General features: G+C 48.2%; 1 protein-coding gene across 1 annotated transcript; it reads right to left on the bottom strand.

Annotated features, from left to right (window-relative positions):
• Positions 1-10,280: 10,280 nt before the first annotated feature.
• LOC306927773 (putative arginine--tRNA ligase, mitochondrial) lies at positions 10,281-12,017 on the bottom strand (the record flags this gene model as incomplete). The annotated part of the gene is made up of 1 exon (XM_079507626.1): positions 10,281-12,017. One exon carries the CDS (start codon positions 12,015-12,017, stop codon positions 10,281-10,283), a length of 1,737 nt encoding a protein of 578 aa, XP_079363752.1.
• Between the last annotated feature and the right edge of the window lie 6,008 nt (positions 12,018-18,025).

Below are 18,025 nucleotides of genomic sequence, written 5' to 3'. Positions count from 1 at the left end.
CCAGAAAAAGCACATAAAGTGCCTCCAGAACCCCCTAAGTGTGCCCCTATACACCAAAACGGAAGAGATCACAAAGGGAGGAGTGCGGCTACCCACCTACAGATGTGCCAGAGGCTCTACATCCATTGAGTCTTTCCATCTACATGTCAACCACTTCATACCAGGTTTGTCTGTCAGACATTTTGGTTGGTTCATATGTTGTATAGGCCAAGCATTATTTATTATCATTTAAATGTTTCATCATAATTTAATCTAATCTTCTTCATTTAGGGACCAGTGCCAACAGTCTGAACTTTCAGATTTACTTGTTGGATGGACTGCATAGGTGGAACCAGGACCGTGCTCGTGCTGCCCGGTCCGCTGAACAATCTTCTTTGCGCAGCTACTCTGGTCAACTGCTTCATTGCGTTAACCTGGACTATGAGAAGTTGTTTGGCAAGAAACTGGTCCCAGACGTCGGTCCACCCTCACGCTACACTGGTAAGCATTTGTGAACACATTAGTAATTCAATCTTCATTTAAAATCTTAACTTTATTAACTTTTGTAAATGATTCACTTTACTTGCTTTGTTTCAGGAGAGCTCATAGGTGTGCAGTATCTGTACCTCAGGATATGGACCCTGCATCACTGGAGACTCAGCACCCGGACTTAATTGAGGAACACGTTGATGATGTGGAGGAAGATGAGGGATTCTCTGACCTCACAGATCACGACATCACAGCACTGCTTCCGGAGGTCCTCGTGGCTCCAGCCCCTCTGACTCTTGGCCCTGGGCCCTCTACCTCATCCGGCACAGCGCTGCTTCCAGAGGTCATCGTGGCTCCAGCTCCAGTCTCGCCGACTCCTGGCCCCTCTACCTCATCTGGTATCACATCCACTGCTCCCGGTAAGTGTAATATCCAAATTGCAGAGGCTGCAGTTCTTTTTTTAATTAAAGTTCAAATTTGACAATGCGTATTAATGAGAGTACCACTAGTATAGGAGAACTCTGTAGCTTTACTACAGAGCTCTCCTAGCATACACGGCTTGTTAATCAGGGGGGAAAAAGACAAAGGCTTACTTGGGTTCCCCAACACATGTCACATAATCATGTTTGGAATAGAAGGTTGTGTGAAATTAAAACGCAGATACAAGAATGAACCGACTCTTGTTTCTTTACGTTATGCAGCCACATCTGCAATGGCCTCTGGTGCGTCCATATTGTTCTCAGATGTTGAGATTGAAGCTGAAGATATGGTATGGCTGTCCCATGCACAACAGATGCCCACCAGCTGTACCCGCTCTATATGTCACGCCTGTCTGCGTGCATATTTGAGTGGGATCCAGTTGATCTGGCTTTATTGCGTAGAGCCAAGAAGGAGGTTCTTCAGTCCCAGGGTGTGTCTCCCCTTACCGACACCATTGTAGATGGGCATCTGTCGAGGGAGGAGTTGGCTCTCCATTGCCGGAGGAAGACTCGTGGTGTGCAGAAAACCACTGACCAGATAGACAACATGCTGAAGGGGTTGCTGGGGAGTGGTGGTAACGACTCCCTTGTAGTGCCTCTCTTTGACAGGAGAGGCTGGAGCACCTGGCAGGTCCAGAAAAAGCACATAAAGTGCCTCCAGGACCCCCTAAGTGTGCCCCTATACACCAAAACGGAAGAGATCACAAAGGGAGGAGTGCGGCTACCCACCTACAGATATGCCAGAGGCTCTACATCCATTGAGTCTTTCCATTTACATGTCAACCGCTTCATACCAGGTTTGTCTGTCAGACATTTTGGTTGGTTCATATGTTGTATAGGCCAAGCATTATTTATTATCATTTAAATGTTTCATCATAATTTAATCTAATCTTCTTCATTTAGGGACCAGTGCCAACAGTCTGAACTTTCAGATTTACTTGTTGGATGGACTGCATAGGTGGAACCAGGACCATGCTCGTGCTGCCCGGTCCGCTGAACAATCTTCTTTGCGCAGCTACTCTGGTCAACGTTAACCTGGACTATGAGAATATTGTTTGGCAAGAAACTGGTTCCAGACTTCTGTCCACCCTCACGCTACACTGGTAAGCATTTGTGAACACATTGGTAATTCAATCTTCATTTAAAATCTTAACTTTATTAACTTTTGTAAATGATTCACTTTACTTGCTTTGTTTCAGGAGAGCTCATAGTTGTGCAGTATCTGTACCTCAGGATATGGACCCTGCATCACTGGAGACTCAGCACCCGGACTTAATTGAGGAACACGTTGATGATGTGGAGGAAGATGAGGGATTCTCTGACCTCACAGATCACGACATCACAGCACTGCTTCCGGAGGTCCTCGTGGCTCCAGCCCCTCTGACTCTTGGCCCTGGCCCCTCTACCTCATCCGGCACAGCGCTGCTTCCAGAGGTCATCGTGGCTCCAGCTCCAGTCTCGCCGACTCCTGGCCCCTCTACCTCATCTGGTATCACATCCACTGCTCCCGGTAAGTGTAATATCCAAATTGCAGAGGCTGCAGTTCTTTTTTTAATTAAAGTTCAAATTTGACAATGCGTATTAATGAGAGTACCACTAGTATAGGAGAACTCTGTAGCTTTACTACAGAGCTCTCCTAGCATACACGGCTTGTTAATCAGGGGGGAAAAAGACAAAGGCTTACTTGGGTTCCCCAACACATGTCACATAATCATGTTTGGAATAGAAGGTTGTGTGAAATTAAAACGCAGATACAAGAATGAACCGACTCTTGTTTCTTTACGTTATGCAGCCACATCTGCAATGGCCTCTGGTGCGTCCATATTGTTCTCAGATGTTGAGATTGAAGCTGAAGATATGGTATGGCTGTCCCATGCACAACAGATGCCCACCAGCTGTACCCGCTCTATATGTCACGCCTGTCTGCGTGCATATTTGAGTGGGATCCAGTTGATCTGGCTTTATTGCGTAGAGCCAAGAAGGAGGTTCTTCAGTCCCAGGGTGTGTCTCCCCTTACCGACACCATTGTAGATGGGCATCTGTCGAGGGAGGAGTTGGCTCTCCATTGCCGGAGGAAGACTCGTGGTGTGCAGAAAACCACTGACCAGATAGACAACATGCTGAAGGGGTTGCTGGGGAGTGGTGGTAACGACTCCCTTGTAGTGCCTCTCTTTGACAGGAGAGGCTGGAGCACCTGGCAGGTCCAGAAAAAGCACATAAAGTGCCTCCAGGACCCCCTAAGTGTGCCCCTATACACCAAAACGGAAGAGATCACAAAGGGAGGAGTGCGGCTACCCACCTACAGATATGCCAGAGGCTCTACATCCATTGAGTCTTTCCATTTACATTTCAACCGCTTCATACCAGGTTTGTCTGTCAGACATTTTGGTTGGTTCATATGTTGTATAGGCCAAGCATTATTTATTATCATTTAAATGTTTCATCATAATTTAATCTAATCTTCTTCATTTAGGGACCAGTGCCAACAGTCTGAACTTTCAGATTTACTTGTTGGATGGACTGCATAGGTGGAACCAGGACCATGCTCGTGCTGCCCGGTCCGCTGAACAATCTTCTTTGCGCAGCTACTCTGGTCAACGTTAACCTGGACTATGAGAAGTTGTTTGGCAAGAAACTGGTTCCAGACTTCTGTCCACCCTCACGCTACACTGGTAAGCATTTGTGAACACATTGGTAATTCAATCTTCATTTAAAATCTTAACTTTATTAACTTTTGTAAATGATTCACTTTACTTGCTTTGTTTCAGGAGAGCTCATAGGTGTGCAGTATCTGTACCTCAGGATATGGACCCTGCATCACTGGAGACTCAGCACCCGGACTTAATTGAGGAACACGTTGATGATGTGGAGGAAGATGAGGGATTCTCTGACCTCACAGATCACAACATCACAGCACTGCTTCCGGAGGTCCTCGTGGCTCCAGCCCCTCTGACTCTTGGCCCTGGGCCCTCTACCTCATCTGGCACAGCGCTGCTTCCAGAGGTCATCGTGGCTCCAGCTCCAGTCTCGCCGACTCCTGGCCCCTCTACCTCATCTGGTATCACATCCACTGCTCCCGGTAAGTGTAATATCCAAATTGCAGAGGCTGCAGTTCTTTTTTTTTATTAAAGTTCAAATTCGACAATGCGTATTAATGAGAGTACCACTAGTATAGGAGAACTCTGTAGCTTTACTACAGAGCTCTCCTAGCATACACGGCTTGTTAATCAGGGGGGAAAAAGACAAAGGCTTACTTGGGTTCCACAACACATGTCACATAATCATGTTTGGAATAGAAGGTTGTGTGAAATTAAAACGCAGATACAAGAATGAACCGACTCTTGTTTCTTTACGTTATGCAGCCACATCTGCAATGGCCTCTGGTGCGTCCATATTGTTCTCAGATGTTGAGATTGAAGCTGAAGATATGGTATGGCTGTCCCATGCACAACAGATGCCCACCAGCTGTACCCGCTCTATATGTCACACCTGTCTGCGTGCATATTTGAGTGGGATCCAGTTGATCTGGCTTTATTGCGTAGAGCCAAGAAGGAGGTTCTTCAGTCCCAGGGTGTGTCTCCCCTTACCGACACCATTGTAGATGGGCATCTGTCGAGGGAGGAGTTAGCTCTCCATTGCCGGAGGAAGACTGATAGACAACATGCTGAAGGGGTTGCTGGGGAGTGGTGGTAACGACTCCCTTGTAGTGCCTCTCTTTGACAGGAGAGGCTGGAGCACCTGGCAGGTCCAGAAAAAGCACATAAAGTGCCTCCAGAACCCCCTAAGTGTGCCCCTATACACCAAAACGGAAGAGATCACAAAGGGAGGAGTGCGGCTACCCACCTACAGATGTGCCAGAGGCTCTACATCCATTGAGTCTTTCCATCTACATGTCAACCACTTCATACCAGGTTTGTCTGTCAGACATTTTGGTTGGTTCATATGTTGTATAGGCCAAGCATTATTTATTATCATTTAAATGTTTCATCATAATTTAATCTAATCTTCTTCATTTAGGGACCAGTGCCAACAGTCTGAACTTTCAGATTTACTTGTTGGATGGACTGCATAGGTGGAACCAGGACCGTGCTCGTGCTGCCCGGTCCGCTGAACAATCTTCTTTGCGCAGCTACTCTGGTCAACTGCTTCATTGCGTTAACCTGGACTATGAGAAGTTGTTTGGCAAGAAACTGGTCCCAGACGTCGGTCCACCCTCACGCTACACTGGTAAGCATTTGTGAACACATTAGTAATTCAATCTTCATTTAAAATCTTAACTTTATTAACTTTTGTAAATGATTCACTTTACTTGCTTTGTTTCAGGAGAGCTCATAGGTGTGCAGTATCTGTACCTCAGGATATGGACCCTGCATCACTGGAGACTCAGCACCCGGACTTAATTGAGGAACACGTTGATGATGTGGAGGAAGATGAGGGATTCTCTGACCTCACAGATCACGACATCACAGCACTGCTTCCGGAGGTCCTCGTGGCTCCAGCCCCTCTGACTCTTGGCCCTGGGCCCTCTACCTCATCCGGCACAGCGCTGCTTCCAGAGGTCATCGTGGCTCCAGCTCCAGTCTCGCCGACTCCTGGCCCCTCTACCTCATCTGGTATCACATCCACTGCTCCCGGTAAGTGTAATATCCAAATTGCAGAGGCTGCAGTTCTTTTTTTAATTAAAGTTCAAATTTGACAATGCGTATTAATGAGAGTACCACTAGTATAGGAGAACTCTGTAGCTTTACTACAGAGCTCTCCTAGCATACACGGCTTGTTAATCAGGGGGGAAAAAGACAAAGGCTTACTTGGGTTCCCCAACACATGTCACATAATCATGTTTGGAATAGAAGGTTGTGTGAAATTAAAACGCAGATACAAGAATGAACCGACTCTTGTTTCTTTACGTTATGCAGCCACATCTGCAATGGCCTCTGGTGCGTCCATATTGTTCTCAGATGTTGAGATTGAAGCTGAAGATATGGTATGGCTGTCCCATGCACAACAGATGCCCACCAGCTGTACCCGCTCTATATGTCACGCCTGTCTGCGTGCATATTTGAGTGGGATCCAGTTGATCTGGCTTTATTGCGTAGAGCCAAGAAGGAGGTTCTTCAGTCCCAGGGTGTGTCTCCCCTTACCGACACCATTGTAGATGGGCATCTGTCGAGGGAGGAGTTGGCTCTCCATTGCCGGAGGAAGACTCGTGGTGTGCAGAAAACCACTGACCAGATAGACAACATGCTGAAGGGGTTGCTGGGGAGTGGTGGTAACGACTCCCTTGTAGTGCCTCTCTTTGACAGGAGAGGCTGGAGCACCTGGCAGGTCCAGAAAAAGCACATAAAGTGCCTCCAGGACCCCCTAAGTGTGCCCCTATACACCAAAACGGAAGAGATCACAAAGGGAGGAGTGCGGCTACCCACCTACAGATATGCCAGAGGCTCTACATCCATTGAGTCTTTCCATTTACATGTCAACCGCTTCATACCAGGTTTGTCTGTCAGACATTTTGGTTGGTTCATATGTTGTATAGGCCAAGCATTATTTATTATCATTTAAATGTTTCATCATAATTTAATCTAATCTTCTTCATTTAGGGACCAGTGCCAACAGTCTGAACTTTCAGATTTACTTGTTGGATGGACTGCATAGGTGGAACCAGGACCATGCTCGTGCTGCCCGGTCCGCTGAACAATCTTCTTTGCGCAGCTACTCTGGTCAACGTTAACCTGGACTATGAGAATATTGTTTGGCAAGAAACTGGTTCCAGACTTCTGTCCACCCTCACGCTACACTGGTAAGCATTTGTGAACACATTGGTAATTCAATCTTCATTTAAAATCTTAACTTTATTAACTTTTGTAAATGATTCACTTTACTTGCTTTGTTTCAGGAGAGCTCATAGGTGTGCAGTATCTGTACCTCAGGATATGGACCCTGCATCACTGGAGACTCAGCACCCGGACTTAATTGAGGAACACGGTGATGATGTGGAGGAAGATGAGAGATTCTCTGACCTCACAGATCACGACTCACAGCACTGCTTCCGGAGGTCCTCGTGGCTCCAGCCCCTCTGACTCTTGGCTCTGGGCCCTCTACCTCATCCGGCACAGCGCTGCTTCCAGAGGTCATCGTGGCTCCAGCTCCAGTCTCGCCGACTCCTGGCCCCTCTACCTCATCTGGTATCACATCCACTGCTCCCGGTAAGTGTAATATCCAAATTGCAGTGGCTGCAGTTCTTTTTTTAATTAAAGTTCAAATTTGACAATGCGTATTAATGAGAGTACCACTAGTATAGGAGAACTCTGTAGCTTTACTACAGAGCTCTCCTAGCATACACGGCTTGTTAATCAGGGGGGAAAAGACAAAGGCTTACTTGGGTTCCCCAACACATGTCACATAATCATGTTTGGAATAGAAGGTTGTGTGAAATACTGAAATTAAAACGCAGATACAAGAATGAACCGACTCTTGTTTCTTTACGTTATGCAGCCACATTTGCAATGGCCTCTGGTGCGTCCATATTGTTCTCAGATGTTGAGATTGAAGCTGAAGATATGGTAAGTGTCAAGTCTGACTTTAGAATATTGTTTATTTTGGGCAAAAACCTGTATCTCCAGATTTCAACTTTGTATGTTTGAGTGTTGCACAACGTTATTAACAATCATGATGCCAAAACGCTTCGGAACCCGTCAGATGACGGGTTAAGATTTAACCCTGAAGTCTTGCCATACCTGTCATATGGCGGGTTGTAAGGTTTATATAAATTCCAAGCAGCCAAACTAACCTTTCGTGCCCAGGCTGCTAGACAGCACCTACGTTCTTCCCATCATGAGGATCAATGCGCGCGGCCGCGCGCCCCACTCATTGTTGTTTCTTTGCTGCTTGTTTTCTCAGAAAAATACTCCAAAGTTGTCGCTTTTGTCCAACCCGCCCAACGTTCAGATGTAAATAGTGTGGTAGAAAGACTGCGTCCTCTCTCTCTCTCTCCCCCCCCCCCCTCATACTGTCCCCCCCCCCCCCCATACTGTCCCCCCACCACCCCCCACCACTGCTAGAGAGACAGGTCGCCTGTCACAAGTCTACAGCGACCCCTGCTGCACAATTTACAATTTACAATTTAGGCATTTAGCAGACGCTCTTAATCCAGAGCGACTTACAATAGGCAAGAACAAAAAGCATGGGAATACATCACATATGTAAAAATGCATTTATCGCGAAACATGCGTAAGCTAAGAACGTGACTAGAACATATCTATATAATGACACTATACATATAAACTATAACTAGAACATATCTATATAATGACACTATACATATAACCTACACATATATGCTATACTATGCTGTACATATATACTATGAAGTGCTATGACTACATACAATGCACTTATTGTGCTGTCTACATGACATGCTATAAGTCTGTTTCAAATGCTATATAAGTCTAAGAAGTGCTGTCTAAGGGGGGTAGGGTAAGTGCTATGGGCCATGATGGAGTCTGAAAAGGTGGGTTTTCAGACTACGGCGGAAGATCGGGAGTGATGCTGCAGTTCTGATTGCAACGGGAAGTGCATTCCACAGTTTTGGGGCCAGAAGGGAGAAGAGTTTGGGACGTGTGGAGCGTTGTCCCGGCGTTTTTAGAAGAGAGACAAGAAGAGAGACATGCAAGCTAAAGTAAACGCGAACGTAAAGCCAATACACACAGTATTTAGACATTAAGTACTAAAGTACTAAAGTTGAATATACACCAGAGTGCCTGTGTGCATGTCTACGTAAGTTACTTCCTAAAGTTGTTTAGATGACCTGTTGTCACGTCATTTAGTTGGATATTTAAGCTATACCTGTAAATGCTCGCTGATACAGTGGTCTTCGGTAATAAAATGCTATCGAAGGTTCTGATGCACTTATTGTCTTAATATGTAATACGTTTGTTTAGACAACTAATGAAGTTCTGTATCTAAGCTGCATCACTATTTCTACAGAGACAGTTTCTATGTAAAATATGAACGTTTGAGCAGCTAAACTAAACTGTACGTTTGAGCAGCTAAACTAAACTGTACGTTTGAGCAGCTAAACTAAACTGTAAAGTGCAGTCAGTACATTTCTAATTGGGTCTGTGGTGAAGACCAGTACTCCCAGACACCCGACGACGACAAAGGGGAGGAGCACCAAGTGGAACACTGGCCACCAGAGGGAGAAGAGGAGGTGACATCGGAAGCCAGTATGAAGGACTGCATTGAATCAATGATGTACGGACTCCACCAGATGTGGGAAGTGCTGTCGGTGAGCCCCAACATAGACAATGCATCCAGGATTACATCACCTCGCCGGCCCAGGCACTCCCTACCCACTAGCCAGTCAGATCAGGCATGCACCCGAACACACTACCAGTGTAGCCGTCCAAGCACTGTCAACCCCCAGTGTACATGTCACAGCCCAGCAGACCCCAGCCATTCCGCCAACCAGCCCTGTCTGCAGGCAGTGGGGCACCCAGCGGAGCCAATCACCAGGCCGCAAGAATGCACAGAGGCCAAACAATCAGCCTACGTACCACTCACCAGACCACGCCAAAGAGACCACGCTGTAACTGCGGACAAGATGGCGGTGGTGAGTTTGATATATTGACAACTCCAGGCAAACTGATTGTGCCAGGGATCCAGCCATATATGACATTTGGAGATGTGTTGTTGCTGGCGTATAAATAAGGAAAAAAACTGAAAAGGGCAATCCTCGCAGAGGACGTGAGACGGGGAACAGTACCTGCATGTCCAGCACCTGCATGTGCCCGCATGCATCAGCCTAAATGTGCCTGTCTGCATGCACATGCCTGTGCATGCATGTGCCCACCTGTATACACCCACATGTGCCTGCATGCACCTGCCCATGTCTTCATGTGCCAACCTACAGGTGCCCGCCTTCACCTGCATGTACCAGCATGTTCGAGGCTGAACCCGCGTGCCTGAATTGCCCCACCTGCATTCACCTGCCTGTGCTTGCCTGCACACGCCCATTTGCAGACATATCTCTGCACCTGTCTGCATCCGACTGTGCCTGCATGTGTGAGCGCCTCTGTGCCTGAGCCTGCATGCACCCTCCTGGACCCCCTTCATGCGCATGCCTGCATGTGACACCTTTCTGTGTCTTTCCGCACCTGCTCCAGCCTGAACCCACTTGTGCCCGCCTGCCTACTACTACCTGCATGCTCCTGACTGCATGCACCTGCCAGCATATGCTGGTGCCCATGCAGGTGCATGCAGGCCGGTGCATGCACATCTCATCATGCACGTCTGTGCTGCATGTGCCTTCCTGCCTTCACCCACCACAGGTTAGACTTACATCTTGTCAACAGGTGTGATGCCGAGAATTCTCATGCCATTGGCCAAAACAGAGCAGGTCCTGCTGAAAAGCTGCAACCTTGCCTGTGCAACATTGGGAGGGCTTCCTTTCACTGGCAAGTCCCTGAGTGCTGAGGCAACCAGGTGGCATAGCTTAATCAGGAAGTTGACAAGGTGTTTGGGTTGCAGATCCTGGGCGGAGCGGTATAACACCTCATCGTAGTGAAGGAGGTGCTGTAGAATGGATATAGTCCTTGGCTCAACAAGAACAGAATGATCGAATTCAAGCTCCTGGCCGTTACCTTGCAAGTGTACCAGGCTGCAAAGGCGGGCGTGGGTGTACTGCAGCCTGACCCCTGTGTCTCCCTTTGCTTGCAGCATCCTGTCCCAGTCAAACCTATAATCGGCCTCCAGGGGACCTTTAAAATCTTGAACAATAAGTGCACTGATTGCCACTTTGTCGGCGGTGTCCTCGGGGTTGTCCATCTCTTTTGTTGTCTTTGACAAGCTCATGTTGTGCAGCATCCTGGCACGAGCCTCATCCAGCACATCCTCCAGAAAGATCACTTCACCATGTCTGGTCTTCATGCCCTGCACCAGGCCAAAGGGCACATGCCGGCACCTCTGAGCCCAGGAATGTCCCATAGCCAGCAGGACCTGGAACAACTGGTGGAAGTGATTTTCCTGACTTTTGTCTGTCACATAAATCATCTCGTGGAAAGTGTACTTTTCTTTTCTGTCCATGGCTGCGGCAATATCTCTGGTGATGTAGAGAGATGTACCATCACTGCGGAGTACTGTAGAGTAGCTGGACATGTCTCCAGAAGGAGACAGGTCCACAACAGCAGTTCCCTTCTCTGTGATTTTCAGCAGCCCCAGGTGTTGTAGTTCCTGTACTACCTCCTGGGTTTGAACCCGATGAAAGGACTCCCCCGAGTAAATGTCATAGTGGACCCCTAAGCGGTTATAAACCTGCTGATATTCCTTCACTGAGATTTCTCTGAAGTGTTGCCACAGTGCCATGGCTTTGCCTTCGTGATGTTCCAGTCGTCTAAAGAAGTCTCTGGCAGCGTGCCTTAAGTCCTCGTTCATTTCTGCTTCCCTGTTGACTTGAACATAGACATCAAACATATGCTGCAGGGGATTCTCTTCAAGCTTCTCCTGGCTTCCATACCGATCAAAGCCAGCTCCCAGCATTCCAAACTGCATGCCCCAATCTCCAAGGTAGTTCACCCGAATAACATCATTGCCTATAGACTGCTTAAGGTTAGCGATGAAGTTACCAATTATTGTCGACCGCAGGTGTCCAGCATGAAACCTTTTGGCAATATTCGGAGAACCAAATTCCACCAACGTTCTTCCTTTCTCCAGTCTGTTAAAAAGCTCACTATTTAATCCAAATGTATCATCGTCCTTTCCACAGGGCCCCAACATTTTTTGCACGAGGAGCTTCCGATGAACTCTGAAGTTGATCACTCCACGTCCAGTAGATACCTCCTCTACTACCCTGTCCTGCTTCAGCTCATTAAGTAAGGCTTCTGCCTGTGATTGGACATCTCCGTTGGATGGTACAATCCCATCCTTGAACAGTGTGCCAATTGACAATCTGAAGTCAGCGGTCTGTTGTTTGTTTGAAACTGGAACGGCTGAAAGAGCTGATATGAAAACATCTTCAGGCTGTTGCAAAATCTGCGACAGCTTAGATGCAATGTGTCTCCTAAAGAAACAAGCCATGATCTTGGTATAGTTCAAGACAATGTACGGTCATAAACAATGGGAGCTTGTGTGGAATGGTTGTTTCATCAGAAACCGATTCCACAGTAACAGAGTAAGGGTTACATACGTATAAGCACAGATGGAGAGCCGGTCCCAAACTGCTGATCCAACCATGTATGTGCATTCCCATATATGGGCCATACAATAAATGGGCAGGCCATGACTGACTTCAAACTCAGCATGCCTAGTACCATGAACCCGAAGGGCTGATGTGCCGAGTGCAAATTCAATCGGATCAGCAGAGCTCCCAAACTATTGATAAAACTTCAAATTACCCTGGAGGACACTGAAATATGTCATAGACCTGTCCTAGACTCTGTATTTGGGCATGCCTGGCACAAAACTTCTTATATGGGCATAAAACATACATAGACAGACAGGCAGATACAGAAATCTCCATATATGGGCAATTAAACGGACAGAGTAAGCATAATATGGTTTCAACTTGGAAAGTTATTATATTTTAAATGGATTAATTTGCATATACATACACGCAGATATAGAAAGGAATGCCCATAAACGTCACATCCGGTTTTAGCCAGGGGGAAACAATGGTCTTCCTCAGGGCAGTAGACAGGATTCCTGGGTGGGGGTACTGCTTTTCTAAATAGGGCCCCCCTTCTCCGAGGCCCCCCTATGGGAGTGTGCACGCCCGCATGCGCACGTGTGTGAAGCGCACATTTGTATTAGTTAATTTAATAAAATATTAGTCTTTGCGCGATTTCACGTTGGCCATGTTAACCATAGTCAGTTCTGTTCATAGCTAAAGTCACCATTTGTTTTGTAACTCCCAAGTAGCAGTTAAACCAGGGACGAAAGGACACGCGTCACGCTTTGAAAAATAGTTATCTAATACTGGTTATTTAGTTAGGACCCATTACAGTGGTGTTCGATACGAACTTAACCGGGATATGGAAACCTCCAATGAACAGCTCTATAATTTGCTTGGCCAGATATTCCGTCCTATCCAACTGACTCAGGCCAAAGATATTAGAAGATATTCTGCCACCTTACGTCTCTGACTGTAATCCTTTTATACTTTTTAGTTATATGTGTGTCATAATGACAATGCTATCCAATCGCATATGACGATGACACACGTGTATATCCCTATATGGGGTTCCCATCTTAATCTGATGTCAGCATTGGATATTTCCATTATCTCCACATATGGGCTATACATTATCCTCATATGTGGAGATCCAAGTGATATGACGAACTCTAAGTGAAAGCCTTCGCAACAGCCACCCCCAGATTTCCCATGGAAATATGTAAAATATCAACAAGGCTTGAACAGTTCGCCCATTGCAAGCGTACCTGGCCCTTGGGCCACCCCATCGAAGGCGTACCTGGCTCTTCGAGCCACCGCATCAAGAGCGTACCTGGCCCTTGGGCCACCCCATCGAAGGCGTACCTGGCTCTTCGAGCCACCGCATCAAGAGCGTCCCTGGCCCTTGGGCCACCCCATCGAAGGCGTACCTGGCTCTTCGAGCCACCGCATCAAGAGCGTACCTGGCTCTTGGGCCACCCCAGATTTCACGTTGAAATCTATACCATATTCAGAAGACTCTCGAAGATGTTAATCTCTCTCCATTAGTCTGCTGACGATCTGTATATGCTCACAATCCAAGCTATTTGGCGATCAATGCTCCCTCAAAATTATTGACTTGGTTTGGCTGTACGGCAGGAGATACCTTGGAAGATACAGCCACCCCGTGCAAAACTTGAAGATCTCTCATGATTCTGATACGCAACTCTTCAGGTTGACCCTTCAATCCGACCTGCTTGGCAACTGTGTGTAACAAAATGGTTCGCCCCGAACCATCATCCAGAACTGCATATACTTCCATTACTTTGCCACAATTGCAAATTAGAACTTTGCACACCTTTAACATGACATTTCTCCCTTTAGGCGGTGGATAGCCCACATGCAGGACTCTCCTGCTATAGTCAAGATTGTAAAATCTGGCTGCGGTAATTCCTCTTGTAAATCCTGTCCCGTCTCGATCTTAGGTGTCCTAGGGTTCCGCAAATGTTCATCTGCTCTCCGGTTCAACCGGGTCCGGCTCCTATTAATACTGTGAAAAGCCAGAGGGTGCCTTCCACCACAGTTCACTCCTAGTCTGTAGTTTACAGTTTCTTGCCTGATGACGACGTCCATTGCTGATAACACAGCTTCATCTGTCATATCAAATCTCGTTTCGCCATTAAACTCAGTCGTTTGAACCTGCCGCATACCCCAAGATGGTGTGTGCCGCTATTACAGTACTGACAATACGGCTTCTTGCCGTCTTGCTGGTTACTTGGTGTATGATCGGCAGAATTGGGTGCTACTACCGTACCATGCATGATGACTGTTCGTCTCCGGTTATGCTCATGGTCATTTCTGCAAGAGTGACCGTCCAGCCTCCTTGCTGGACTACTTCGGTCCCTATGAACCTGGACTTCTGGTCTGTCAGCTTGCACTTTCATCTCGATATCATATCGGTGAACGAAGCCTCTGCCGTCCTCCGACTGCTCCAACATCTATGGGAGGGTTGATATAGCTCCGATGCCCTTGCATCATCATGCTGTCCAGACAATGCTCTCATGATATCCACCAGAGCGTTCCGCTTCCGTCCTCCGACTGCTCCAACATCTATGGGAGGGTTGATATAGCTCCGATGCCCTTGCATATCCACTAGAGCGTTCCGCTTCGTTACCTCGCCACCCCCAGATTTCCCATGGAAATCTGTACCATATCTAGAAGGCTTGAACAGTGGACCCCTCAGGCCACCCCAATACAAGCATACGGAGGCTTGAACAGCAAACGTCAGCCATTCAGGCCACCCCATTGAGGGCATCCAAGCGTCCCGCTTTCTTCCTTTGATGTTACGGTGGGTCATAAAAACCTCAAGATCAAATCACATGCCACCCATTAAAGGCGTTCCCTGTCAATGGGTCAGAGTCAGCCAACCCATGCAGTTCCAGTTTCTTCTTCTTCTTCTTCTTGTGGGGTTTATTGGCAGTTGGCACAGAATTGTGCATTACCGCCACCTACTGGTTTCTTTCACCATACACTTATCTGTGACTTAAAATCAAACATTGTCCACCCAGTGATCCCATCCCTTATAGTCCATTCAGTCCATTCAGTTACTCAGACACTTGAGTCTGAGTCCCCGTGAATTCCTCCCTCAGCACACTATCCAGTCTCCAGATCTTCCCCTGTGACGTCATCGACATTTAAAAGCCTTTTTGCTGCTTCCAGTACCATTTTGATCCTCTCCGACTTCCTCTTTATTTCCACCGCACAGTTTATTACCATAGCTATAAGGCTAGGAATTTTGTTTTGTCCATACAGATCTCATTTGCGTGCACATTCCCTCTTTCCACCTGCTGCCTTCTTTCGGCCCCACTCTCTTTACTGCATCCTTCCACTTTCTTTACAGATTCCGCATAGGACATGCCCCATTCTCCTCTCATCTTATGCACCGTCCTCTCCTTGATCTTCCTGGAGCACTGGGCCGAACCTGCATGATGCTCTCCTCCACAGTGAATACAATTTGCTTTCGCCTCTTTGCAGTCCTCATTGCAGTTGTCTTTCCCACACCTTCCACATACTTTATTTCCCCTGCACACAGCCGCTACAGGCCCATACTGCTGACAGCAGTAGCATCTCAGTGGAGCTCTCTCGAAAGGTCTGACATAATAACTCATATACTCCACATATATTCTCTCTGGTATCTCCCCCTCAAACGTTAGACACACGGCGTTACTGTCCTCCCGTTTTCCTTCCTTGAATCGCGTCAGCCTCCTTGACTCACAAACTCCTTCCACTTCCAAAACCGTTCACATTTCACTGATAGTGGTACGCCCCCTATCACTCCCTTCTTCCTTCGATTTCCTCCCAAATGAAAAATACTAACTTTCCTCCCCTTGAAGTTCAGTTCGTCCCCTGCCACTGCGTTCTCTGCCTGATCTCTATCCATACAATCTATAATGACCATTCCACTCCTGGTAACTCTTACAGATTTGACCCTGCCCAATATTTCCTCCAAAGCTTTCCCTACCTCTCTTGGATCACAAAACAGCCCGTCAGCCTGCTCCTTCGCTATCATCCCGACCGCATAACCCTCACTTCCTTCATCACTTTCTGCCAGGCTTCCTCCTTTCTTTCTTTTCTTTTGGTTTCGGTGCCCTCCCAGTTCCTCCAAGTCATTGCCTTCCTTGTCCAATTCCTCCACCGATACAGCAGGTGAGTACGCCAGGTAGACCGTCATCCCTCAACCTCCCCAGCCTCCGACGTAACAGAGTCATCACCTTCCCAGTTCCAGTTTGAAGTAACGCCCTTTTGACCGTATCAAGGGTGGTCCACAAACTTCGGACCCAGGCTTCTACAACACCACGCCACCACTTCGACCCTGGCGTCTACAACACGACGCCATCACGTCAACCCTGGCGTCTACAACACGACGCCATCACTTCAACCCTGGCGTCTACAACACGACGCCATCACGTCAACCCTGGCGTCTACAACACGACACCATCACGTCAACCCTGACTTCTACAACACAACGCCATCACTTCAACCCTGGCGTCTTTCAGGGAGGTGATCATGTCCAGTGCTCTCTCTCTCTCTCTCCTGCACATCACCAGTGCTCTTTCTCTCCAGCACATCACCAGTGCTCTCTCTCTCCAGCACATCACCAGTGCTCTCTCTCTCCTGCACATCACCAGTGCTCTTTCTCTCCAGCACATCACCAGTGCTCTCTCTCTCCAGCACATCACCAGTGCTCTCTCTCTCCAGCACATCACTAGTGCTCTCTCTCTCCAGCACATCACCAGTGCTCTCTCTCTCCAGCACATCACCAGTGCTCTCTGGCCCTTGGGCCACCCCATTGAAAGCGTCTCGCCAGACCTTCCCCAACTGTGTCTTCCTGGTGAACGAGACCCTCGTCAGGTGTTGTATCTTGCTGGTGAACGAGACCCTCGTCGGATGCTGTGTCTTCCTGGTGAGCTGGATCCTCGTTGGATGCTGTGTCTTCCTGGTGAGCTGGACCCTCGTCGGATGCCGTGTCTTCCTGGTGAGCTGGACCCTCGTCGGATGCTGTGTCTTCCTGGTGAGCTGGACCCTCGTTGGATGCCGTGTCTTCCTGGTGAGCTGGACCCTCGTTGGATGCCGTGTCTTCCTGGTGAGCTGGACCCTCGTCGGATGCTATGTCTTCCTGGTGAGCTGGACCCTCGTCGGATGCTGTGTCTTCCTGGTGAGCTGGACCCTCGTCGGATGCTGTGTCTTCCTGGTGAGCTGGACCCTCGTCGGATGCTGTGTCTTCCTGGTGAGCTGGACCCTCGTCGGATGCTGTGTCTTCCTGGTGAGCTGGACCCTCGTCGGATGCTGTGACTTCCTGGGGAGCTGGACCGTCTTCGGATGTTGTATCTTGCTGGTGAGCGGGACCCTCGTCGGCTGCTGTATATCTTCCTGCTCCTCGTCGGCTGCTGTATCTTCCTGCTCGGCTGCTGCTTCTTCCTGCTCCTCGTCGGCTGCTGCATCTTCCTGCTCCTCGTCGGCTGCTGCATCTTCCTGCTCCTCGTCGGCTGCTGTATCTTCCTGCTCCTCGTCGGCTGCTGCTTCTTCCTGCTCCTCGTCGGCTGCTGTATCTTCCTGCTCCTCGTCGGCTGCTGTATCTTCCTGCTCCTCATCAGCTGCTGTATCTTCCTGCTCCTCGTCGGCTGCTGTATCTTCCTGCTCCTCATCAGCTGCTGTATCTTCCTGCTCCTCGTCGGCTGCTGTATCTTCCTGCTCCTCATCAGCTGCTGTATCTTCCTGCTCCTCGTCGGCTGCTGTATCTTCCTGCTCCTCTATCTTCCTGCTCCTCGTCGGCTACTGTATCTTCCTGCTCCTCGTCGGATGCTGTATCTTCCTGTTCCTCGTCGGCTGCTGCATCTTCCTGCTCCTCTTCGTCCTCGGTAGATTCCGCCATCGGTGG

Source organism: Electrona antarctica (assembly GCF_951216825.1).
Source record: "Electrona antarctica genome assembly, chromosome: 8".
Taxonomy (NCBI): domain Eukaryota; kingdom Metazoa; phylum Chordata; class Actinopteri; order Myctophiformes; family Myctophidae; genus Electrona; species Electrona antarctica.
The sequence above is the reverse complement of the archived record's forward strand: the minus strand, read 5'-3'. Positions and strand labels throughout refer to the sequence as shown.